The sequence below is a fragment of the Taudactylus pleione genome, unplaced genomic scaffold, assembly GCF_031769625.1.
Source record: "Taudactylus pleione unplaced genomic scaffold, aTauple2 ptg000393l, whole genome shotgun sequence".
NCBI lineage: Eukaryota > Metazoa > Chordata > Amphibia > Anura > Myobatrachidae > Taudactylus > Taudactylus pleione.
The window spans coordinates 1,280,951-1,308,680 of NW_028284794.1; the positions used below are offsets into that span (position 1 = coordinate 1,280,951).

The 27,730-nt window shown below is 40.1% G+C and overlaps 1 protein-coding gene across 1 annotated transcript in view; it reads left to right on the forward strand.

The window, feature by feature from the left end:
- The first annotated feature begins 8,804 nt into the window (after positions 1 to 8,804).
- Positions 8,805 to 27,730, forward strand: part of LOC148506839 (sialic acid-binding Ig-like lectin 12) — a 44,280-nt gene continuing 25,354 nt past the window's right edge. Inside the window, exons 1-2 of the mRNA XM_088446084.1 lie at positions 8,805 to 9,228; positions 10,019 to 10,360. Of these exons, the coding sequence (XP_088302210.1) occupies positions 8,814 to 9,228; positions 10,019 to 10,360 (757 nt within the window). The 5' untranslated portion in view covers positions 8,805 to 8,813. The remainder of the gene's footprint in view (positions 9,229 to 10,018; positions 10,361 to 27,730) is intronic.

Below are 27,730 nucleotides of genomic sequence, written 5' to 3' on the forward strand. Positions count from 1 at the left end.
CGCATTTACTAAAAATATGTTAATGCCTTCTAAAGCTTAGCCGAGTATAGAGACGCCCGCTGCAGCCTTCTCATATCCGTCTGATGATGTGCAACAGCATAAGTATTATTATTATTATCCTTTATTTATATGGTACTACAAGTGTTCGATGGTGAATTAGCGATAATTACACTCAAATAAGAGTCTAAGTGTTAGGTGCCCTAGTGGATAAGGAGTAGATGAAAGTATAAGTAAGGAGAAGCACAAGAGGGTAGAGGGCTCTGCTCATGAGAGCTTACATTCCAAAGGGGAGGGGCAGACATACAGGTGTGACACAGATGGGGTAGACAGGGAGGAAGGAGCTTGTAGCAGCAGGTTAAGATGAGAGCTGGACGGTTATGATGAAGTAGTGGGTCTTGAGAGCCTGTTTGAAGATTTGTAGAGAGGTGGAGTCTGATGAGCAGATGCAGTGGCATCACAAGGGGTGCGGTCTGCACCCAGGTGTCACCCACCGAGGGGTGACAGCAAGGTGCAGACTCCCCCTCACTAACAGGAGTCGGGTGCTGCACTGTAGCATTAAGTGCAGCACTCGGCTCCTGACACTGAGGGAGCCAGCCAGTACTGCAGACAGGGAGCAAGGCCACGCCACTGCCCATGAGGCCACGCCCCCATTCCATAAGGCCACACCCTTTTCGGCGGTGCGTGGCTGAGCCAAGCACAACAGCATCCCGCCCCGCACCGTGTGACACCGAGGGGAGGAACGCCACTGGGAAGAGGGAGAGAGTTCCAGAGGTGAGGAGCAGCATGGATAAAATATTGGAGGTGGTAGAAAGTAATAAGTTGGCAGGAGTGGTCGTGTGCATTGAGGGTGGGAGTGTAAAGGGACAGAGAAGTAAATGGAAGAAGAGTAGTTGAGGGCTTTGTAAGTGAGTGTAATAACCTTTAATTGGGTTCTGAAGGGGAAGGGGAGCCAGTGTAGGGCTTGTAGGAAAGGGGAGGCAGATGTAGAATGTTTGTGGAGGAAGATGAGCCGAGCAGCAGCATTGAGGACAGACTAAAGTGGATAAAAGTGGGAGACAGGGAGGCCAGATAGGAGGTTACAGTAGTCCAATATGGAGATGACTAGTGAGTATATTAGGGTTTTAGTAGCATCCTGGGTGAGATAGGGTCTGATCTTGGATATACAGTATTTTTGAGATGGAAATGACAGGACTGGGAGAGGTGCTGAATGTGTGATTTGAAGGAGTGGGAGGAGTCCAGGATAAATCCAAGATAGCGCACTTTGGGGATAGAGGAAACAGTTGTGCCATCAATTGATAAAGAGATAGTGGGAAGTGAGGTTATTCAGGATGGTGGAAAGATGATCAGCTCAGTCTTAGACATGTTTAGTTTAAGAAATCACTGGGAGATCCGGGAGGAGATAGCAGAGAGACAGTTGGAGATACGAGTGAGGAGAGAGGGGGAGATGTCAGGAGAGGAAAGGTAGATCTGAGTATCATCAGCATAGAAAATGATATTGGAAGCCAAAAGAGCTGATGGGTTCACCTAGAGAAGACTTATAGAGGGAGAATAAGAGGGGACCAAGAATAGAACCTTGGGGTACACTACTGTAAGAGGAAACATTGACACATTGGGCTCTATTTACTACAATCCGCATTTAGAATGCAGATTGTAGTGTGATATTACTGACTGAATTCGCATTGCAAATTCAGGCAATATCACAGGGATTTACTAAATATCCCTTGCAGGGACAGAGCTTGCGATTAAGCTATCCCCTACGTATACTTATCACAGTATTTTCACAAAAAATACAGTGACAAGTGCCGCTCAGCCCACCCCCCATGATCATGACCAACCTCCCGCAACCCCCCTCTCTTAATTGCACTTACCTCTGGTGATCGGAGCTCCGGTGATGTCCTCCATGGCTCCGGTCAGTTGATCTCCCATCCTGCACTGGAACCCGGTCAGCTGACTGGGTCCCAGTGCAGGATGGGAGACCAGCTGGCTGGAGCCACGGAGGACATCGCCGGAGCCCCAATCACCAGTCCATGGACTCAGGTAAGTTTTTCTTTTCACTATATATACTGTATATATTTTTTTTGGCAGTGTATCAGCATGTGGTCTGTTTAGACCTCACAGCTGATCACCTGGACCAGCTTAGGGCTCTGATCTGTCTGTTAGAGTGGAGCAAGAGTCCGGTAACCGGGGGAGATCCTGGATAACGTCACCTCAAGGTGGCGTTATTATCACAGGGCTTCCCCCGGTATTTTTTCACATTTTATTTTTAGTAACTACCAGACATATCGCATTTCCCATTACAATTTTATGGGAAATGTGATCTGCTTACTAAAAATATGTGAAAATTAGGGCTTGGTGTAGAATTTTTCAAATTCTACTCCAATTGCCCTCACTTTAGGTGATACTAAAATAATGTGAAAAGGGTGTGAAAACACGCCTTTTCACTTTATTTTAGTAAAAATAAAGTTAATAAATAGAGCCCATTGACACAGATCCAGCAGCCACACAGCTTCTGAGTGAAATCTGACCAGCCTCAAACACTGCAGCTCTCCTGACACTAGTAAAGAAATCTCATTCTGTGCAGGCAATTGCAATGGTTAATTTACATAACCATTAAACATAGTTTAAATGTAAATGGTCCTGTCACAACTGTGTTTGCTAGTCTCCCCCTTTACCTCTCCCAAATGCTGACTACCTGTCACTCACTTTGCAAGTAAATTCTTTGTACAAGCATGATCACAACGTGGCAGTTTGGCATTCGTGCAGATGCCATGCCAAAAAAAATTGCTCAATCTGCATAAATATCTGCATTGCATAACTCTTCTAATCAGGCCTAATGTACAGATTAGCTTTGATTATCACAGGGAATCACAGAAAGGATTCCTGGTATATTGACTCAAATGCTACAAGACATTTCAGTTGTAATAAAAATTGGTTCACTGCATTGAACATGTGTGATCCTAGATCAAAGGAATTGAAAATTAAGTGTTTATAGATAATAAAGTGGAGACAGTCACTATCCTTTTGAAAATAGGGACACGAACCAAAGTCACATAGATCTCAGTTGTGCTTTATGTACTAGATATGGGGACAAACCTCATAGTCATAAGTATTCTGGAAGAAAGAGGTTATAGAAAGAGGCTATAGAATCCAGCACACAAAAGGAAAGTGCATTGTACGGTATGAAAGAGGGACTGTGATAGCTACAGGTATCCTACACCACCAATGGTGTTATGCGATGATGACATCTGACCTACAGTCTATAGAACCAGAGAAGTTTAGGTCACCTTAATGGGAAGGTAACAGGAATATCAGTGACTGATACAGAAAAGCCCATGTGTTAAAGTTGCATTATAGGCAAGTAAAACCATAATCCATTCCCAGTGTGTGGTCTGATGAAGGTTTTTTTTTTAAACATCTGTTTATTGGAATTTTTCAATAACAAACAACAGTAAGATACATTGTTTATAGCGACTTAATAAGTATCTGACGATAGAATACATTTTTTATTGGGAAAGGAAAAGGAGTTGATGATAATGGGCGCACAAGTGAAGTAAATAACAAGATAAAATGTAACTTTTAATGGTTATTACCTAAAATGAATATCCCCAATAAGGGAGAATATACAGTGAAATATAAAGTTTAAAAGATTGATATCAAACCAAACACACATATAAATAAAAGAAAGGCAGATCCACTGATGTGTTGTTGTGCAGTATATACTAATATCCAAACATATTGTGTTGGGAGGAAACCTTAAATAAAGTAAATTACTAGTATTAATGAATTCCTCTCCATTATGGATGCTATAATACAATTGCGGCAGAACACTTTCTCCTTAACCTCGGATTGTTATCGTGATATTCATCAGATCATAGCCTTGGTATTATCAAACTTATTTGGTAAATATGACATCCACTATAATAAGTGTGCCACAGAATAAATAGATTGATTATATTACTATTGTCTGTTCATCACTTCAGGTTTATCGTAGTGTTACTGCTTACACCTCTTGGCTGATGCCAATATATCAGGGTGTTATGTCTCACATCAAAAAGGTATCTCTTGTTATACGATTATCATAATCCTTCAATTGGAGTAATACCTATATTGCTGTAATAAAGTGGTTGTTTCCCAAGTATCAGCAATTTACTGCTGTTACTGATTATGTCACACCCAAATAATAGACACCGACAGCTTTATATACTGTCTTGTTGACTTTTATTATAGGCTGGTTATAATCCAGTCCACAATGGTGTCAGTAGTTTGCTGCTATTAAATATATTACATTTAAATAAAAGATATTCACAGCACTAAATGTCATATATTGGCTTAAGATCCACATTAATTCTCAACAAATTGGTATCAATTTGTATGCTCCCGTAGGTTAGGAGAGGGTAGTGGATTGTTTTGCAACACTCTAGCACGTATCAGTTTGTTAGATTGTAACATAATTCATGCTGTACGTGTAATTAATCCCTGTATAAGGGCACACTGCACTCTTCACTATATTAGCGTTACTTTGTCAGTTCTGCCATACATTGAACTAATTAAGTAATAATTGATATCAAATATATATTACAAGACTATTTGTCTATAGACATCCTGGAGCAGTTTAACGTACTCAACGGAAATTAACACTGTGTACGCCGCAGTATAGCATCACATATTATTATGATAGAATCATGATTTTAGCACGCAACATACAAACAACATGGAGCTGCCCGTAACGCTGATGCGCGTTTTACTGTCAGCGGCTTTTTCAAGGCTGAACCCGATTGTACAGCTCGGCTAGCTATTTATTCAAAAATGAGTCTCCAATCATATTGGTGTGCTATGTCACATGGAATCCTCAACCAATAGGGGATAGTACTCATCAGCAATCTCATCTATTGTCACATGATCTATACAGAGGGTCATAGAAGGTAGTACCGATCATGTGATCGGAATTCCTTCCAATCGGAGGGGAGGTGTGTCCTTCGGTCTATTTTGTAAACAGACAGTGAAAACGAGCAATCAATGTATTAACCGGTAAGTAAAAAATATAATACTACAATAATACATTGACAATCCAGATCTTACATCTATCCACAGGTATCAATTGTGAATAGATAATATACAGATACTGACACTTCAAATAATGTTAATAATCCACCTAAAGTTAAAGGTGCAAAAATTTGTTCCTTAGTGTATTAATAAATGATTAATGTCACAATGAATCTCCATCCAATAGGAAATAGTTCTCATCAGCAAATTTGATTACCAGATAAGTTTAATAATACCAAGGCTATGATCTGATGAATATCACGATAACAATCCGAGGTTAAGGAGAACGTTTTCTGCCGCATATGTATCATAGCATCCATAATGGAGAGGAATTAATTAATACTAGTAATTTACTGTATTTAAGGTTTCCTCCCAACACAATATGTTTGGATATTAGTATATACTGCACAACAACACATCAGTGGATCTGCCTTTCTTTTATTTATATGTGTGTTTGGTTTGATATCAATCTTTTAAACTTTATATTTCACTGTATATTCTCCCTTATTGGGGATATTCATTTTAGGTAATAACCATTAAAAGTTACATTTTATCTTGTTATTCACTTCACTTGTGTGCCCATTATCATCAACTCCTTTTTCTTTCCCAATAAATTATTTAATTTAGTTGATTAGGGCTGCACCCCCATGACTATATGAAATATTATATCAAGATCATATAGGGGTTCAGAATCATATGACAGAGTGCAGGTATTACAGTACCCTATTCCCTTTTCCCTTGATAAAGATAGAATAAATTTGCAGGGTAAAACAGCAATATAAATAATTTCTCCTGAAACATCAATATATAGCCGAAATAGTATGCAATCGGGAAGCCGACTGCCTAATTACCGGCAGCCGGATTCCAGAATGTCATAGCCCAGCAAGGGTGAAATGCCGGGCGTCTAGATGTAGACGCCCGGCATCTCCCCGACGCCGGGAGACCGGCGTCCGGCATCACGATCGTAGAGAAGGTCATATGTAAGGAGAGAGAGAGAGAGAGAGAGAGGGTGGGAGAGAGAGAGAGGGTGGGAGGGAGAGAGAGAGAGAGAGAAGGTCATATGTAAGGAGAGAGAGAGAGAGAGAGAGGGTGGGAGAGAGAGAGAGATGGTGGGAGGGATTGAGAGAGAGAGAGAGAGAGAGAGAGGGTGGGAGGGAGGAGAGAGAGAGAGAGAGAGAGAGAGAAAGAGAGAGGGTGGGAGGGAGGGAGAGAGAGAGAGAGAGAGAGAGAGAGAGAAAGAGAGAGAGAGAGAGAGAGAGAGAGAGGGGGTGGGAGGGAGAGAGAGATGGTGGGAGGGAGAGAGAGAGAGAGAGAGAGAGAAAGAGAGAGAGAGAGAGAGAGAGAGAGGGTGGGAGGGAGAGAGAGGAGGTCAGATGTAAGGAGAGATGGAGAGCAGAAACTGTGCTTTATAAAGAAACTCCCCAGGGGTCTATGTACTAAGCCTTAGAGCAGTGATTCCCAACATCGGTCCTCAAGGCACACTAACAGTCCTAGTTTTAGTGATATCCATGGTTGAGCACAGATGGTTAAATCAAAATAACTGAGGTACTATTAAAGTCACCTGTGCTTAAGTACGTTATCCTTAAAACCTGGACTGTTAGTGTGCCTTGAGGACCGTGGTTGGGAACCCCTGCCTTAGAGAGAGAGAAAGTGGAGAGAGATAAAGTATCAACCAACCAGCTCCTAACTGTCATTTTTCAAACATAGCCTGTAATGTATCAGGAGCTGATTAGTTGGTACTTTATCTCTCTCCACTTTAATTTTCTCCAAAGCTTAGTACATAAACCCCCATTAAATGTGAAGTGACAATATACTGGAAAAAATTGCTCTCCTTCATACTTGATATAAAGTGCTACCAAATGAACTTTATATAGAAAGCGTTACTGTACACAATCTGCAGTTATAAGACATTGCACTTAGATGATGAACGTTTTTACTCAAGGAAAAAGTTAAGTATATCTATATGCACCAACGAAGTAGCCACATTGCCAATACATGGGAGAATTGTGTAGTCAGTATAGCTTAAGGTGCCCATCCACTAGGTGATTAAACTGAGCAATATCACAATTATGACATGGTAATCATGCAATCACTCAGTAATCGCCAGCAAATCGGGCAGTTAAATGTTAAAAATGACCAGCGATGCGCGTGCTTGCTGGTCGTTTTTAACATCAATCATCACCAGAACATGACGGCCATCCTGATGACAGTCGTCAGATTGCCATGTTCGGGGATGATCGATGCACTTCACCCCTAGGGGGACAATGGCACGATTACGATGTCGTAATCGTGTCGTCATCCCCGCATCTACTAATGGATGGGCACCTTTAGACTGCAGTCTTAGGTCCTCAACTTCTGGAAAAAGACATTCTGTTACATTGAAATGGGGATATACAGTATATGTCACTTGGGTGTATAAATAATTTATATGTGTAAATATAAATAACAGTTATTGTGGCTCAACCAGTAATTTAGGGAATGTTTTTTTTTTTTAAGTTATTGCAATGGTAATATGATGTCTTAAATTCTTAGGGTTATATGTACTAAAGTGAGAGATTTTAGTAGTGAGTTTTAAAAGTGATATTGCCCATACCAACCAATCAGATTCTACTTAACATTTAACTAGCACCTACTAGAAGATAATAGCTAGAATCTAATTGGTTACTATGGGCAACATCACTTTTAAAACTCACTTCTAAAAACTCTCACTTTAGTAAATTTACCCCTTAATGTGTACACATGGGTAACTGTGCATCAATGAATGTTTAAAGAAAAGTAATATTGCCTATCAGCATTCTCATTTTAAAACCCAGCTATAAGTGGACTCTTCATGAATGTCCAATGAAGAAGTCTTCCTGAGAAATAAAGTAAGACAACTTATTTATCACTTATTATAGATAATATATACATTGTAATAATATCATATTATTATGCCAATCAGTTTATCACCAAGAATAGATCACTAAGCAGGGTTTACCCAAGTAAGCCCTAGTTATACAGTGATGATGAGAGAGATAGAGCTTGGGTGGAGGTACTACCGTGTTTCCCCGATAATAAGACACTGTCTTATTTTTTTTTTTGTTAACAAAAACACCATAGGGCTTATTTTCGGGGTAGGTCTTATATTAATTTTGACAGCAGTGCCCTTATGCAGGCCCCCCCCTTGCAGAAGTGTCCCATATGCAGGCCACCCCCTTGCAGGCCCCCTTGCAGAAGTGCCCCTTATGCAGGCCCCCCCCTTGCAGAAGTGCCCCTTATGCATGCCCCCCCTTGTGGAAGTGCTGCTTATGCATGCCCCCCCCTTGCAGGCCCCCTTGTGGAAGTGCCGCTTATGCAGGTCCCCCCCTGTAGCAGTATCCCTTACTGTAGTGAACTTACCTGACTCGCCGCCGTCCGGGATGTCGCTCTCACCTGCGCGCTGACTGGATCTAACATGATCCAGCTGGCGCGGCCGCACAGGATCCTCAGCGCGCGGGTGACGTCATGACGTCACCCGTGCACTGCATGACTGGGAACTCTGGTCTCTGCAGCGTTCCCAGCTGAAAATGAGTTCAGGTAGGTCTTATTTTCGGGGTAGGGCTTAATTTGGACCGGGTTTCAAAATTAAGGGTAGGTCTTATTTTCGGGGTAGGTCTTATTATCGGGGAAACACGGTAGCTGCTATGTAATCACATCAGGATAGTGAGCCTAAGGGTGGATTTACAATTGTGACAATTAGAATACAAATAAAAATTAAATGATGTGCGGTAAATTATTTAGAAAATAAATTAATGATTCTTTTTGTTTCAGGAGGAGCTTACAATGACCCGGATAATGCATATTGCACAGAACAACGGGGAACTGTAATAGTTGAGGAAGGGGGATCTGTGACTCTTCCATGTACCTTCAGTTATCCTAAGGTCTGGGACAGCTCCACAGAGGTCAGAGTGTACTGGAGACTGGGAAACAGAAGCTCCTGTTGGACTGGAGACATCATTTACAAATGTACAGGAGGCTGGACACATAATGGCTACAGAGGACGGATCTCATTGGTGAGAAACCCCAAGAAACAGAGGACAGCGACTATCAGAATCCGAAACCTAAGGAGGACAGATGGTCCCATGTTCTGCTGTCTGGTCCGGATAGAAAATAATGGAAGACAAAAACAATGGCAAAATCGTCATGGAACATTTATATACTTCAAAGGTGAAAGTCATCAGTCACATATCATATTTCACAATTGTCTCTGTCACCCTGCAGGGGGAGGGACAGACTCATAGCTCCCTTCTATCTGTGTCATCCTGCAGGGGGAGGGACAGGCTCATAGCTCCCTTCTGTCTGTGTCACTGTGTCACCCTGCAGGGGGAGGGACAGGCTCATAGCTCCCTTCTGTCTGTGTCACTGTGTCACCCTGCAGGGGGAGGGACAGGCTCATAGCTCCCTTCTGTCTGTGTCACTCTGCAAGGGAAAGGGACAGACTCAATGCTCCCTTCTGTCTGTGACATCCTGCAGGGGGAGGGACAGACTCATAGCTCCCTTCTGTCTGTGTCACCCTGCAGGGGGAGGGACAGGGTCATAGCTCCTTCTGTCTGTGTCACCCTGCAGGGGGAGGGACAGGCTCATAGCTTCCTTCTGTCTGTGTCACTGTGTCACCCTGCAGGGGGAGGGACAGGCTCATAGCTCCCTCCTGTCTGTGTCACAGTGTCACCCTGCAGGGGGAGGGACAGGCTCATAGCTTCCTTCTGTCTGATTCACTGTGTCACCCTGCAGGGGGAGGGACAGACACATAGCTCCCTTCTGTCTGTATCACTGTGTCACCCTGCAGGGGGAGGGATGGGCTCATAGCTCCCTTCTGTCTATATCACTGTGTCACCCTGCAGGGGGAGGGACAGGCTCATAGCTCCCTTCTGTCTGTGTCACTGTGTCACCCTGCAGGGGAAGGGACGGGCTCATAGCTGCCTTCTGTCTGTGTGACAATTCTCTCCTCTCTCTGTAGATGAGTTCTCTGTAGAACAGCCGGATGTTGTCCCTGCTACAGTTGGAGAAGATGCAACTATACCATGTTATGTCCATAATGATCCTGTTTATATAAGAGAAGTCATATGGAGGATGGGAACAAGTGTCCTGTGTTCTGAGAATAATATATTTCATATATGGACGGAGAAGAATAAAAGAGAGAAGATTGGACGATGGTCATTAGTGAATTTCCCTGAGGACCTCTCATTACATATAAGAGATGTGACATCATCTGACAGTAACCGGTACTGCTGTGATGTCAGGTCAAAACTGGGAAGTCCTGTCCCTGGATCTGAACGTGGCACAGATTTAGTTGTTCCAGGTAACAGCATCAAATTCTGATAAACAATCTATAATGCATATTTTCTGTAAGTAATATTAGCAGGGCCATAACTAGGGTAGTTCAACTAGTGCTATGGCACAGGGCACTGCATTGCAGTGGGCGCTGTTTGGGCCTGTCAATTTTCCTGTTTATGATCATTCTCACTTATAGCTTCCTCTTATTTCATCCACAGCATCTCCTGGCCTCCCCTATCTCTTCCCTGGCCCTTCCCCCTGAGACCATGGCCCTTTTTCAGGTGCACTATATTATGTCAATATTTAAAAATGGGGGGCGCCAAATGTTCTCTCTGGCACAGGGCACAGGGCCCAGGGCCATGCCACCATGAGGACATAATGCCATGACCTCAGGATGCTCAAGGGGGGCTATATAGGCTGCAGTGTGCATGTATAAAGCACCCATAGAATGCTCTAGATGGCACTTCAGAAGTGATTCCTAGTGCCTAACCCAAACCTATAATCTCTTAGCCTAACCATAACCCCACCTAATGACTAACCTAAACCCTCCTCCTAGTGCCTAACCATAACTTTACCTAATGACTAACCTAAACCCTCCTCCTAGTGCCTAACCCTAACCCTACCTAATGACAACCTAAACCCTCCTCCTAGTGCCTACACCTAACCTCTACTATCCTAATCCTAACACACCCCCTAGTGCAGGGGTGGCCAACCAATCAGAATCAAAGAGCCCAAAAATATCTGTAGGTATGTCAAAGAGCCGAGATCATGTGCGTGCCGCAGGCACACATGCAAAAAGGGGTGTGGCCTTGTGCCAGCTAGGCCACGCCCCTGGTATGATTTTTGTAGGAGCATGTAAAAGCACATGCCCACAATCACTGTGGAGATAACTATTAAAGGGAAAGAAAAAGCCAGAACAATATAAAAACATTGAAAAAAACAGATCCACATAAAATACAATGACCCAAGCCAGATCCACATAAAATATACTGAAAAAGCCACAGCCACATAAAATACACTAAAAAAGCCACATCTACAAAAAATACATTGAAAAAAAAACAGTTTCACACAGTACAATCCAACTCCCCATGTATCACTTCATCCCCTCCATGTGTCACTCCAGCAGCCCACTGGCAGAGGTGGACGTGCAGCATTATTATCACGGCACTCCATCTCTGTGCTATTGACAAATTTTCTTAAATGCAGGGAGAGACCCCAGGACTCAGGGCCCGATTATGCAAGGAACACATTGATGCAGACACACACACACACCCATCCACTGCGAGAATATACTAATGAATCCATACGCACGGCAAGCGCTGCTCAAAGATGCAGACGCCCAGCACTACATAATACCACCCTCTTTAACCTCCGCTAAGATCCGTACTAAATACGCAAGGCTGAGAAAACATCGGGAACATCGAATAACATCAGAGATGCACGCAGACTAAAGGCAGACATAGCTAATTTATGCACGCCCCTGTAACGGCATTGCAATGCACTGGCAAGCCTGCGTTTGCCCAACCACCTGCCCATCACCACCCACAAATGGTACTCGCTGTCAATCCTCTGCTCTGAGTCTGCATAGCCTCTGCAAACGCAGTTCCCTTCGCAATTGCTAGTTTGCGCCCGTGCACTGCGACGCATACGCATTTGCAATGCAAATTAATCGACTGATTGCGTGCGTATATACAAATGCGCTGCTTGCTGAATCCGGCCCACGGTCTCTAAATCCTGGTGATAGTTAAAGTGTAAATCAGGCCTACCGCACGCCATACTAATATCGGGAGGTTCAGTAGATAATAGTTAACATACTGGTAGGTACATGGGTTGTATGACAAAAGAGTGTGCTTGACGTGTATACACACTCCAGGTTTCAACAAAAGGCATGGTCATAAATATGGACAGGTTGGAGTTTAAATAAATTAATCTCGTTCCTTAACCAGTTAACTGAAAATTTTTTTTTCAGAAAAACCGAGCAGAAATTGTCGTTTTTTTATGACTGATTAAGGAACATCTTTTTTAAAACGTATCCAACAAAATTTAATAATTAAAAAAAAAAAAACACTGTATATCATAAAAATTGCAATTTTGGCCAATGGGTTCAATTATCTATAGAAACCATTGATTGATTCAGGCCACAGCCACAGATGTTTCCTTAACATCGGTTCGCAAACTATTGATGGTCCCACACCCCTGCTGGACCCCTTTGCACCCCTCCATGGATGCCGCTGGACCCCTGCACCCTGCCATGGATGCCGCTGAACCCCGCAACGCAAGCCGGACCCCCACATATTGTAAATACTGAAAAAAATCCCATAGCCAAAATACTCCTGGGCCTGAGCGTTTCGGATATGGAAAACTCAACCTGTATATATGAGTGTATGCATGTGGGTATATGTATATATAAATTATATATATATATATATATATATATATATATATATACATATATATATATATATATACATATATATATATATATATATATATACATATACAGTGCATCCGGAAAGTATTCACAGCCCGTCACTTTTTCCACATTTTGTTATGTTATAGCCTTATTTCAAACTTGAATAAATTCATTTTTGTCCTCAAAATTCTACACACAATACCCTATAATGACAACATGTAAAAAGTTTTTTTTTGAGATTTTTGCAAATTTAATTAAAAAAACACTAACAAATCACATCTACATAAGTATTCACAGCCTTTGCCATGAAGCTCAAAATTGAGCTCAGGTGTATCCTGTTTCCACTGATCATCCTTGAGATGTTCCTACAGCTTAATTGGAGTCCACCTGTGGTCAATTCAGTTGATTGGACATGATTTTGAAAGGCATACACCTGTCTATATAAGGTCCCACACTTGACAGTGCATGTCAGAGCACAAACCAAGCATGAAGTCCAAGGAATTGTCCGAGACAGGATTGTCTCGAGGCACAAATCTGGGGAAGGGTACAGAAAAATATCTGCTAATTTGAAGGTCCCAATGAGCACAGTGGGCTCCATCATCCATACATGAAAGAAGTTCGGAACCACCAGGACTCTTCCTAGAGTTGGCTGTCCGTCTAAACTGACTGAACGGGGGAGAAGGGCCGTAGTCAGGGAGGTGACCAAGAACCCAATGGTCACTCTGTCAGAGCTACAGTATTCCTCTGTGGAGAGATGAGAACCTTCCAGAAGGACAGCAGATCTCTCCTCAGCAATCCACCAATCAAACCTGTATGGTAGAGTGTAGAGTGACCAGATGGAAGCCACTCCTTAGTAAAAAGCACATGGCAGTCCGCCTATAGTTTGCCAAAATGCACCTGAAGGACTCTCAGACCATGAGAGACAAAGATTGAACTCTTTGGCATGACTGTCAGGCGTTCTATTTGGAGGAAACCAGTCACCGCTCATCACCAAGCCAATACCATCACAACAGTGAAACATGGTGGTGGCAGCATCATGCTGAGGAGATGTTTTTCAGCGGCAGGAACTGGCAGACTAGTCAGGATAGAGGGAAAGATGAATGCAGCAATGTACAGAGACATCCTGGATGAAAACCTGCTCCAGAGCGCTCTTGACCTCAGACTGGGGCGATGGTTAATCTTTCAGCAGGACAACAACCCTAAGCACACAGCCAAGATATCAAAGGATTGGCTTCAGGACAACTCTGTGAATGTCCTTGAGTGGCCCAGCCAGAGCCCAGACATGAATCCGATTGAACATCTCTGGAGAGATCTGAAAATGGCTGTGCACCGACGCTTCCCATCCAACCTGATGGAGCTTGAGAGGTGCTGCAAAGAGGAATGGGCGAAACTGCCCAAAGACAGGTGTGCCAAGCTTGTGGCATCATATTCAAAAAGACTTGAGGCTGTAATTGCTGCCAAAAGTGCATCAACAAAGTACTGAGCAAAGGCTGTGAATACTTATGTACATGTGATTTCTTAGGGGTTTTTTTTTATAAAAATTACAAAAATCTCAAAAGAACTTTTTACACGTTGTCATTATGGGGTATTGTGTGTAGAATTTTGAGGAGAAAAATAAATTTATTCCATTTTGGAATAAGGCTGTAACATAACAAAATGTGGAAAAAGTGATGCGCTGTGAATAATTTCCGGATGCTCTGTGTATATATATACAGTATATATATATATATATATATATATATATATATATACCACTAACACTTCCTGAAGCAGCAAAGTGTAAAAACCAGCACTCACGTTTAGTAGGATGTCGGGCTGTTGCAGAACTGCTATCACTATGTGAATAAAGGAACATTTCCAGGGCCAGTGCTAGATTTCTAGGCACCCTAGGTGGCAAAATTGCCACCCCCATACTCATTTAGCCCCTCAGGTGAAAATGACTTTGCACAGGTGGGGTGGTGAATAAGTTTTGTGTTAAAAATAAATATTTATATATATATATATATATATATATATATAACACAAAACTTATCCACCACTCCACCTGTGCAAAGTCATTTTCACCTGAGGGGCTAAATGAGTACAAAAGAGGGGGGCGCAGGTAGAAGTATGTATATATATATATATATATATATATATATACACACACATACAGTATCAGGGGCGTAACTAGAACTTTTTGGGCCCCATAGCAATGTTTTTAAGGGGCCACCCTAACTTAGGTCTTACACAATGCCCACAGTAGTAGTTCCCCTAAAACACTAAATGCCCACATGTAATGGTGCCCCTTATGCAACGCCCACTGTAATGTTGCCCCTTATGCAGTGCCCCCAGCAGTAATAATGCCCCCTGTAGTAATGCCCCTAAAAGTAATGCCCCCTGTAGTAGTGCCCCCAGTAGTAAGGCCCCAGTAGTAAGACCCCTGTAGTGTCCCCAATAGTAAGGTCCCTGTAGCACCCCTATATGATACCCCCAGTAGTAAGGCCCCTGCAGTGCCCCCAGTAGTAAGGCCCCTGTAGTGCCCCCAATAGTAAGGCCTCTGCAGTGCCCCCAGTAGTGTGGCCCCTGTAGTGCCCCAGTAGTAAGGCCCCTGTAGTGCCCCCAGTAGTAAGGCCCCTATAGTGCCCCCATATGATGCCCCCAGTAGTAAGGCCCCTGTAGTGCCCCAGTAGTGCGGCCCTTGTAATGCCCCCAGTAGTAAGCCCCCCCTTGCACACGCATACACACATAATAAACAACAAAATTTACCTTAAACCCTGCTCTTGTGCCTGCTGCCGTCCGTCTCTGGTGCCCACTCCTTGGAACTATGGGAGTGACGTCATGGCATCACACCCATAGTGCACTGCGGGACCTGGAAGAAGGAGCTCTGGAGTGAGCTCCATCCTCCGCAGTCGCCGGGGGGGAGGGGTGGGTCAAGTGCCGGGTGCTGCCGGGGGGTGTAGAGAAGGAGCCGGGTACCAAGTGGTAACACAATCATAGTGGGCACCCAGCAAATGAGGGGGTGATCAGAGGGCCGGACGCCTTCTAGTGGCCGGTACCCCTAGGGTGCTGCCTAAGCTTGCCTAGTGTAAGCAGCGGCCCTGAACATTTCTACCTACTAAACGTGAGTGCTGGTTTTTACACTTTGCTGCTTTAGGAAGTGTTAGTGGTCTATGGTTTGTTTAGGACTATGCACCTCCTTGCCTATTATGAATGAGTGCTACCTTCTCTGATCTACATATATATATATATATATATATATATATATGTTGAAGTCTGTAGGTGCGCTAATCATGAATTAGACCCTCAATATAAATGGAAGAAATGAATGAAAGTCCAGTCAGTTCCACAAAGTGGAAAGATTTCCAGCAGAAAATCAATGTCAGTATTCCACCTGCATCAAACCCAAAAAGGGTTGGTGTCTTCCCCAATCGTAACCTGTTCCCGTCAGGTACATATAAATCTAAAAATGAAGCAAATGAAGGGGGCGCCAATAGTGCATTAAAAGATATAACAGTTTATTAAACATACAAAGACTTACTGTAAAGTGCACTCGTACCAGATAAAGCGGTTGAACTACCGCAAGTGTGACAGCATGAATCAAGGTTGCTCCGGCTACAGCACATCCAAATCCTTGCAATCCTTGCTTCCACGTCAAGCCACGCCCATACGCGTTTCGTCACCAGGACTTCGTCAGTGGGCAGGCTTGTGGTTCCTGACGCGTTTTCTTTATACTCAGCAGTATCCAATAGTAACCATAATTCTACAACATCTTTTTAGTCTGCATCAAATACATGATCAGATCAGCTGTTATTAATTTAGCTGTTCATTGACAAGCTGTCTTCGTTATATAAAATCTTAAAATTATGATTTTTGTACATGTACCGCAAACAATCTAATTAAAATTAGATACACTTGAATTACTTACAAATGTATATACAACAATTAGTATAAATGTTACATAATATTACATAACATTCTAAGATATTTAAAATATATATCAATTCCATTTACCTTAAAATTACCAATTCAGTATACTTAAAAAACACACATATATTTAAAAATATTTTAAAATATTTTAAACTAAAAGGAAATAATTCAAACAAACATTTGGATTAAGTATATGTACAAATAATAGATATATGACCCTATCCCTCTAATTTCAAGGATGGCAAATCCAATACATATATATAAAAAAAGGTTCAGCGATCTATACTAATTCTTATGAGACACAAAAGAGGATGAAATAATCAAGATATGTATATCTTATCCTTATTAATAATGCGATTCTAAAATGAAAACCTAAAATGCATGATTATTGTTCAAGATAAGGCGTGATCTCGAATCCTTCATTTAATCCCTGCAGATGAAGGGTGTTTAGAGTAATTATCCAGAATGTCTCTCTCCTCCCCAACTTATTCAACCTGTCTCCACCTCTTTTATCCATCACTACATGTTCAAGACCCATAAATTTCAGTGACTTTGATGGCATTGCTTAAAGTGTCTAGGGATACTATGATTCTCCACAATGTTCTTTATATTCCTCAAGTGTTCTAGAATGCGGATCGTGAGCGGTCGTTTAGTTTTTCCTATATAGCGTTGCCCACAAAAATCGGGATAGGCCACCGGGCCGCCCAATTGTATTGGGCATCGATTGTTTGACTGCAAGGATTTCAGAATATGTTGACATATTTATAAAAAAATATGTTCCTATGTTAGAGACTTATGTGAAGGATTCAACACATGTTATACAATTATTGGACTCTTTTAGCTGGGATGAAAAATACAGTTGGGGGACCAGCGATGTTCAGGCCTTATATACATTGATCCCGCATTCTTTAGGGATTAAGGCCCTCATTCAGAGCCACTCGCAAGCGGCAGTACGCTCGTTCCGAGCGATGTTCGCACATCTGCGCATGCGTACGGTTTTTAGTACGCATGCGCGAACCAGTCAGTGCGGCCGAAAATCGTTGGTACGCAATATAGCGAGGGCCTGCTATTTTGAGTGACAGAATGAGGCGTATGTGGGTGGTAACAGGGGAAGGTGCTTGAAAACGGGGAGTGGAGATCCGAACGCAGGCGTGCTTAAAGGTCAAAACGGGCGTTTTAAGGGAGTGCATATTTAATACAGCAGCGTCATTGACCACGTCACTTGGTTTTTTTTAACTCAGAACTGCTCGCAAAATAGCGGTTGAAAACACCAACCACAAGAATAGCGAGCAGTTCATACGCTGTACAATGTACTCGATTAATCTAATAAATAGCGGACATGACGTATGGTGCGTGCGGCCAGGGGGCGTTTTTATCAAATAAATGAGCGTATGTTTTGCTCGCTTGTTCAGACTTAGAGGTGGGAACAGACTGCAATTTGCGAACGGATCATTTGAATAGCCACCCCTTGTTTTTGAACGAACGACCACAAATAGCGACCGGCTCTGAATCAGGCCCTAAGTGTATAGAAAAAGTACTAAATAATGATCCTGAAATGGATATACAGAGAGTGGAGTTTATAATTAATTGTCTACAGTATGTATTAGAACATAATTATTTCCTTTTTATGAATGATTTCTTTTTGCAGACATGCAGTACTGCAATGGGGACTATACATGGGAGAAGGAATATGTTCTGAATAATAATCCATTTTCTGACAAGATTGTTTTATTTAAACGTTACATAGATGGGGGCGTGGCTTGGATGTGGATCCGGAAAGATGTGCTCTTGAAAGCGCTCCCGGCGAACAGTAATAAAAGAGGGGCTCATGGGCGCTCCCGTGACTGGTGAGCGATTGCCTTATGTAGCGGCAGTCATCCGGAGCTGGCCGCATGGTTTGAGCCGTTTTGAGGCATATACATCATCAGTCCTTGATCAGGCCTAGCACTGAGGCTGAGACTGCAGCCTCAATTTCAGGCCAGCACGATCGCGACGAAAACCAGAAGTGAGGAGACGCTGCTTTATGTACTGCTCTCTATCTGCGGCACTGCATAATCGGGCTGCCAAGGTGAGCAGAATAGTTCTGGTGACAAAACAAGGGGGCCCAGACTATTACATTTGATGATACACTACTGTGGTGTAATACATAAGGCTGGTAGTGAAGCAAGCCATATTGGATAACATTCAGGCCCTGAGTGACAGGAGGGGTCTTCCTGGATACACATTTGGATCCAAAAAGCTATTATCACCCTGCTTTTCCCCCACAACCACTGGATGAGATATCAACAATAAGTGGCCCTGCTGGACAGGTCATATTCATTTTTCATGATTACTCCACCATCCAGGTGGTATTGAATTTACACTCCATACTCTCAATATAACTCTGATGTAGAGAATATCTCTTATACAGAGCCCCGTTGTTACCCGCAACTTCTTTATTTTAATATTACTGAGAATATAAAGCCTTATAATATATATATTTTCTATGGAAAAATATTTCTCTGCATCGGCCATGCTGAAGCCGCAACAGCAGAGACAGGAAAAACGTCGAGCTGAAACGACAATGGCCCTCATTCAGAACCACTCGCTAGCGGCAGTATGCTCGTTCCGAGCGATGTTCGCACATCTGCGCATGCGTACGGTTTTTAGTACGCATGCGCGAACCAGTCAGTGCGGCCGAAAATCGTTGGTACGCAATATAGCGAGTGCCTGCTATTTTGAGTGACAGAATGAGGCATATGTGGGTGGTAACAGGGGAAGGTGCTTGAAAACGGGGAGTGGAGATCCGAACGCAGGCGTGCTTAAAGGTCAAAACGGGTGTTTTAAGGGAGTGCATAATTAATACAGCAGCGTCATTGACCACGTCACTTGGTTTTTTTTAACTCAGAACTGCTCGCAAAATAGCGGTTGAAAACACCAAGCACAAGAATAGCGAGCAGTTCATACGCTGTACGATGTACTCGATTAATCTAATAAATAGCGGACATGACGTATGGTGCGTGCGGCCAGGGGGCTTTTTTATCAAAAAAACGAGCGTATGTTTTGCTCGCTCGTTCAGACTTAGAGGTGGGAACAGACTGCAATTTGCGAACGGATCATTTGAATAGCTGCCCCTTGTTTTTGAACGAACGACCACAAATAGCGAACGGCTCTGAATCAGGCCCAATGTCTCCAGGAAAAGATAAAGATCCTGCATCACCTGCAGCTAAGAAAGCAATATTACCTCAAGACACTCAGTCTTCTAAGCAGAGTCGCAGTGCGCCAGATGCTCCTATTACTTATAATGATGTGGTGGAAGCCATTAAAACAACAATGGGTCCACTCTTGTCGCAAGCTGTTTCTGACATCACGTCACAGTTGAAAGAGTTAACACATAGAGTTACTGTAACAGAACAAAGGATGGGAGAAGTGTTTCAGGATGTCTCACAACTAAAGCACACAGTGAAGAAATTAGAGCAAGATAACTACCATTTATGGAACAAACTAGACGACCTAGAAAATAGGTCCCGTCAAAATAACATTAGTGGTGGAGAGAGTTCATCGTCTGGGCCAAGCTCACAATTCATCTAACATGCACCCAAGAGTTGTCCTTTTTCGATGTCTTAATTACCTACATAAACAGGCATTTTGGGCGGCTTCAAAGAAGAAAACTATGCCAATCCTCTGGGAGAGCAAGAAGCTCTATCTTTTTCAAGACTATTCTGTGGAATTATCTAGAGTGAGGAAAGCGTTTTCCCCTGTCTGTTCACAACTAGCTGCAGATAAAAGTAAATTTGCCCTTATTTACCCAGCTAGACTTCGACTTTTTGAAGGCTCAACGTACAAAGACTTTACCAATCCTTCAGATGCTATGGCTTACATCCGTGAGGAACAAGAGGCTTCTTCTCATGATATATCTGACACTACTGCTACGTCAAAATGATCCCATTTTAACTAAACTGGCCAAACTTATAAAAGGTGGACAAGGATTCGACTGATGCCATTTCAATCGGTTCAATAGATGTTGATATACTAAAAAATAGTCTGCATAATTATTTCATCATTGGATAAGTATACTTTGATTACTGATTGATCTTTATTCTTATGTGATCTTAAAAGATTTTCCACTAGGTTATAGAAATATTTTCTTTTTGCTTTTTTGGTTTTTTGTTTTTCTATTTACCTTAGTGATATGAATATTATAATACTAGCTCTCATGTTTAATAATTTTTAGAGGGTTATAACAAGGGGCTCTGTAGACCCTTATTTAATATTGTTTAAATATGTTTCTTGGTTTATTGATTCAAATATCATTTTGCCTAATAATTTTTGGGCTAGAGTTTATTACTATATTATCAAATGGAGTATAATATGCCTTGTCTTTCCCCTGTCTTTGTCTGTCTGTTTTTCTTCCCCTGTGGTTTTTCATACCCCATTACTTTATATCATTTTAAGAGGAATGGAAATTTATGACTTCATGTATATAAGATTTATTCTTATAATTATTATAACCTTCTGTGAGTCATTATGGCGCTTAAGATTGGCACGTGGAATGTAGGAGGAATAAATTCTCCTGTGAAGAGATGTAAAGTTCTTATGTATCTCTCTAAACAGCAAATAGATATTGCCTGTCTTCAGGAGACCCACTTGCCAGCAGAGGAGACAACTAAATTACAAATGCTTCGGAAATTAATAGCAGCTGCTCCTTTTAATTCTAAATCACGAGGGGTTATTTTAGCCAAAAGATCCATTTCTTTATCTGTTATTTCTATGGACGCTGATCCAGATGGTCGCTATGTCATAATTAAAATATGTATTCATGAGACTAATTATGTGCTTTGTAATATATATACTCCAAATATATATAAAAAATCCTTTTTTCAGTCACTGTTAACTAAACTATTGGTATATGATTCTGACTCAATGATAGTATGTGGTGATTTCAACCTAATTTCATCCCCATATCTAGACAGATCACAGAAAACCTCTTCTACATTATGTTTACCTAAGTTTGGAGTCCCAACTGTAGCTTCTAGACTTCAATTAGTCGATGTTTGGCGGGCTATTAATCCTATTGAAAAAGATTATACGCGTCTCTCTGCAGCCCACCACACTCTTTCACGAATAGATTACATCTTAGCATCTCACTCCCTCTTTCCACAAGTTTTAAAGGCAAATATTGAGTCTATAGTTTTATCTGACCATGCGTTAGTCTGGATGATTGTTCAGACAACTCTAGATAGAGGACCATATCGACATTGGAAATTTCAAGCATACCTTTCGCAATCTATTTCTTTCCGTAATAAATTAGAAACAGTATGGATGGATTATAAACACACTAATATTTCTCATGCCGAGTCTAATCCGTCATTATTTTGGCAAACAGTGAAATTAGTCCTCCGCGTCAATATTATTTCATATGTTTCGGCAGAGAATAAGAGATTAGCTGTTGCATATTCAGATATTCAAAATAGACTCACTAATGCTTTTCAATTATTTAAAACAAACCCGACTCCCTCATCAAAAGTGGCAAATAATGAAGCTAAAGTTCATTTTGATGAATACATGAAAAATAAAGGAGATAGACATTTATTTTTGATTAATTACAAATTTCATAAATTTGGCAACAAAACTGGGAAATTGTTATCCAATTTATTACAAGGTACCAGGAAACCAATGGTTGTTAACCCATTACAAACTTATGATGGCTCATTGACCACCTCAGGTAGCCAAATTACGGAGGTTATGAGATCATTCTATGCCAAACTTTACTCTCTTAATGTTACTTCAATTGAATCTAACAATATTACTTCTTCTTGGTAGGATAATCTCTCATCCCCACAAGTACAAACAGATTTAGCAAATTCTGTAATAGAACCTATAACACTTGAGGAGGTCATGAGGGTCGTGCAGCAGCTGAAGTCTTCTAAAGCCCCCGGAACGGACGGCTTATCATCGGAATTCTATAAAATCCTTTTACCAAGGATTGGAGACACATTGGTCTCATTTTATAATCATATTATCAGCACTAAAGCAGTTCCACTTTACTTTAATTCTGCAATAATTAAAGTTTTACCTAAAACTGGTAAAGATTTATCGTTTCCAGGTTCTTACAGACCGATATATTTACTTAATATCGACTATAAGATACTGACAAAAATTTATGCTGAAAGGTTGAAACAAATCCTTCCACAAATCATACATACGGATCAATCCAAATTTATTATGGGACGCCACTCTGTAGTAAATGTTAGAAGACTATTAGCTGCAGTTCAACATCTTCGACTTTCTCAATGCTCTAATCCCCATATGATAGTTTCTTTTTACGCCAAAAAGGCATTTGACCTAGTGATTTGGGAACATTTTTATTCAACATTAATTAAATTTGGTTTCCCTTTATCTTTTGTTGATATTTTAAAAACATTATATACGAACCCACTCTCACAGGTCTCTAGCAATGGATATATTTCTTCACCATTTGAAATATATAGAGGAACACGGCAAGGTTGTCCTCTCTCTCCACTCTTATTTGCTATGGCCATTTAACCCTTGGCTATAGCAATAAGAATGTCCCCGCATGTAGAGGGAATTTCAATTGGTGATGTCACTTTGAAAATTGCGCTTTTTGCTGACGATATGCTGCTATTCATTTCTAACCCCCATAAATCGTTCACAGCAGTTATGGATCTCATATCCTCCTTTGGATTGATTTCGGGGCACAAAGTTAACTTAGATAAATCTGAGGTAATGCCTATATGTGGATCAAAGACTTACTTTAATTCTCTACCATTTATACAATTATTTTCTGGTGTTTCAAACACATTTAAATATTTAGGTGTTCACATTACTTCAGATTTATCACACTTATATGAGGCCAATTATATACCAATAATAGCCAAAATGAATTCATTGCTAGATAATTGGAAATCCTTTCCCCTTTCATTATTAGGGAGATTAGCAGTAATAAAATCTATAATTTTTCCAAAAATTTTCTACTTGATGCAAATGCTACCGATTGGTCTGTCCTTAAAAGACATTAAAATCCTTAACAAAAATTTCTTACATTTTATATGGCAAGGTAAACGCCCTCGTATAGCACAGACTAGGATGACTAATACTCGATCTAAAGGAGGTTTTGGTCTTCCCGATCTAAAGAGCTATTCTTTATCCATATTTTTCCATTATATTAACGATTGGATATTAGACAAAGAAGTTTATACAGATAAGCGGTTGGATTGGGCATTATTCTCACCATATTCCCCTAGTGCATTAATACATTCCAAAATTAAAGATATCCCTCCTCTTATTTTACAAAATTATATTTTCAAAGATACTTATTATGCGTGGATTTCTATTAACAAAAAGTTACGAAGTAATTATTTACATTCCCCATATATTCCTTTATGGGGTAACCCAGCCTTTCCTCCCTCTTTGACTAACAGCAACTATATTGGATGGAGAGAGAAAGGTCTATCAAATATCACCAAAGTTTTTGATCCAGGTGGCTCCTTATTGTCTTTCGCTGACTTACAACAGAATTATCAATTACCAAAACAACATTTTTACATGTATTTGCAAACAAGACACTATATATCTACTGCTCCTTTGGATTCTGATGATGACATTGTACCTATCTCTCTTAGATCACATTTAAAACTATTAGTTAATGTCCCATACAAAATTAACATGTTATATGCACATTTGGTTAATAATTTATCTGCTGCTCAGTGGATATCATTACATAATACATGGAAGAAAGATGTGATGGCAATACCTGACCTTTCTGATTTAACAATGCATCTAGATTCTACTTTAAGAAAATTGCAATCATCATATTTGCAAGAAGTACACTTACGGACGATTCACAGGGCATATATTTCTCCAGCACAGCGTAAATACATGGTTGAGCCTGAAACTGGTGTTTGCCCTAAATGTCACATGACAGATGCTACATTTATCCATTGCATATGGGAATGTGGAAAAGTACGGAAATTTTGGAACAAAGTTGTCCAAATGATTAATAATATATTTACACTAAATATCACCTAACCCATTAGCATGTTTATGTGCTAATTTCCAACACTGGGATTTAGGAACACATAAAACGTCAAAACTCTCATTAATTATTAATATAGTTACGGTAGCAAAAAAAGTAATTTTAGTACATTGGATTAATAGATCGTCTCCTTCTTTGATGGAAGTCAATCATAAATTACTACAATTAGTATACTATGACAGAAGATCAACTATACCTGACATAAATAAGGGAGTGAAAAAGTTTTATGATAAATGGGAACCTTGTATTATTACATTGAATAAATCCACTCAAGACTACATTTTTCAGTTATTTGAAAATACGGATTGGATACTACTTAGACGTTTATCTTCTTCCTAGAGACAAGAATAGAAAAGGTATGGGTTTGTAGTTCCTATCCATTTCATATCGTTGCTTTGACTACTATTAGACTCTAATTTTAGTCAATTTGATAAAGACAATGTTGTCTAATTTATTTTGACATATTTCTTTAATTTCTTCCTCTTTCCCCCCCCCTCTTTTTTCTTTTCTCCCTGTTTTTCCTGACTTTACTTATGTGTTACCCATTCCTTGTTAGTGCTTTTTCTCACTTAATTCAGATAACAAGTATTGAAAATTGTTCTATGTAATATATAGTATTTTAGAAAATATTATAGATTGTATGTTCTGAGATGCAGACAAAGTCACTTCCTAGTCCCGGTTAAAGTACAATTATATTTTACTGCTATCTCATTTACGTGTATTTCTGTTAGTAATATACACTTTGTCCTTTATATCATATGGAATACTATATTTATACCTGTCATTTCCATATATATCTGTATTTGTGTATTGGTGTATGTATACGTATGTATATGAATATATATATATATATATATATATATATATATAATTTTTGGATGTTATATTGGTAAAAATCAATAAAAATTACTTTTAAAAGCCAAAAAAAAAAAAAATGTTACATAGATGATATATTGGTGGTATGGAATGGATCTGAAATAGATTATTTAGAATTTGTAAAATACCTGAATATAAATAGTTATAACCTTCAGTTCACTTCAAATTATCAAAAGGAGGAAATAAAATTCTTGGATTTGACTCTCAGTACAAAAAAATTTATATCTGGGATTCATGCAATAGAGACTTCAACTTGTTTTAAGAAGGTAGACAGCAATAGTTAATTGGATTATACTAGCTGTCACCATAAAAAATGGAAAAGAAACCTTCCCTTCTCTCAATTAGTCTGACTTCAGAGAAACTGTACTAGTGTTGAGAAATACAATGAACAATCAGAGATTTATAGAGTCAGATTTATGGAAAAGGTATATCCCAGCTCTTTGATTCAATCAGCCATAGACAAAGCACGAGATTTGGGTAGAACAGAATTATTAAAATACCAGAAACCTTCTAAGATGATTAAGGATGATAATGAAAAAAACTTTTTCTGCCCTTTTGTAACTCAATATAATAATGTAAGTAACTATATACAGGATATACTTAGGAAATATTGGCACATTATATGTATGGACCCAGTATTTTGTCCTCATATTACAAAAGGTCCGGATGTGATATTTAAAAGGGCAAAAAACCTGAAAGCTGTTCTTTCACCTAGTTTGTTGCCTGAAATAGTAGATGGGAATGGCAGACAGATGAATAAGCTGAATGGCTTTTTCACATGTGGCCATTGTAAAGTTTGCCCTTATGGGTTAAAAGGTAAAAGAATGTTTGGTTGTAAACAAGAACCCTCAAAGGTATTCAAGATGAATGACATGATCAATTGTAACACCACCTTTATCATTTATCTTCTTGAATGCGGATGTGGGAAACGCTATATAGGAAAAACAAAATGACCGCTCAAGATCCGCATTCTAGAACATTTGAGGAATATAAAGAACATGGTGGAGAATCATAGTATCCCTAGACACTTTAAGCAATGCCATCAAAGTAATCCATCGTCACTGAAATTTATGGGTCTTGAACATGTAGTGATGGATAAAAGAGGTGGAGACAGGTTGAATAAGTTGGGGAGGAGAGAGACATTCTGGATAATTACTCTAAACACCCTTCATCCGCAGTGATTAAATGAAGGATTCGAGATCACGCCTTATCTTGAACAATAATCATGCATTTTAGGTTTTCATTTTAGAATCGCATTATTAATAAGGATAAGATATACATATCTTGATTATTTCATCCTCTTTTGTGTCTCATAAGAATTAGTATAGATCGCTGAACCTTTTTTTATATATATGTATTGGGTTTGCCATCCTTGAAATTAGAGGGATAGGGTCATATATCTATTATTTGTATATATGCTTAATCCAAATGTTTGTTTGAAATATTTCCTTTTTGTTTAAAATATTTTTCAATATTTTTATATATATGTGTGTTTTTTAGGTATACTGAATTGGTAATTTTAAGGTAAATGGAATTGATATATATTTTAAATATCTTAGAATGTTATGTAATATTATGTAACATTTATACTAATTGTTGTATATACATTTGTAAGTAACTCTAGTGTATCTAATTTTAATTAGATTGTTTGTGGTACATGTACAAAAATCATAATTTTAAGATTTTATATAACTAAGACAGCTTGTCAATGAACAGCTAAATTAATAACAGCTGATCTGATCATGTATTTGATGCCGACTAAAAAGATGTTGTAGAATTATGGTTACTATTGGATACTGCCGAGTATAAAGAAAACACGTCAGGAACCATAAGCCTGCCCACTGACGAAGTCCTGGTGACGAAATGCGTATGGGCGTGGCTTGACGTGGAAGCAAGGATTGCAAGGATTTGGATGTGCTGTTAGCCGGAGCAACCTTGATTCATGCTGTCACACTTGCGGTAGTTCAACCGCTTTATCTGGTACGAGTGCACTTTACAGTCAGTCTTTGTATGTTTAATAAACTGTTATATCTTTTAATGCACTATTGGCGCCCCCTTCATTTGCTTCATTTATAGATTTTTATATATATATATATATATCTATATATATTATTCCATAGACAAAAAACCTTACAGTTTTACATGTCCCATTAAGGCTGCTC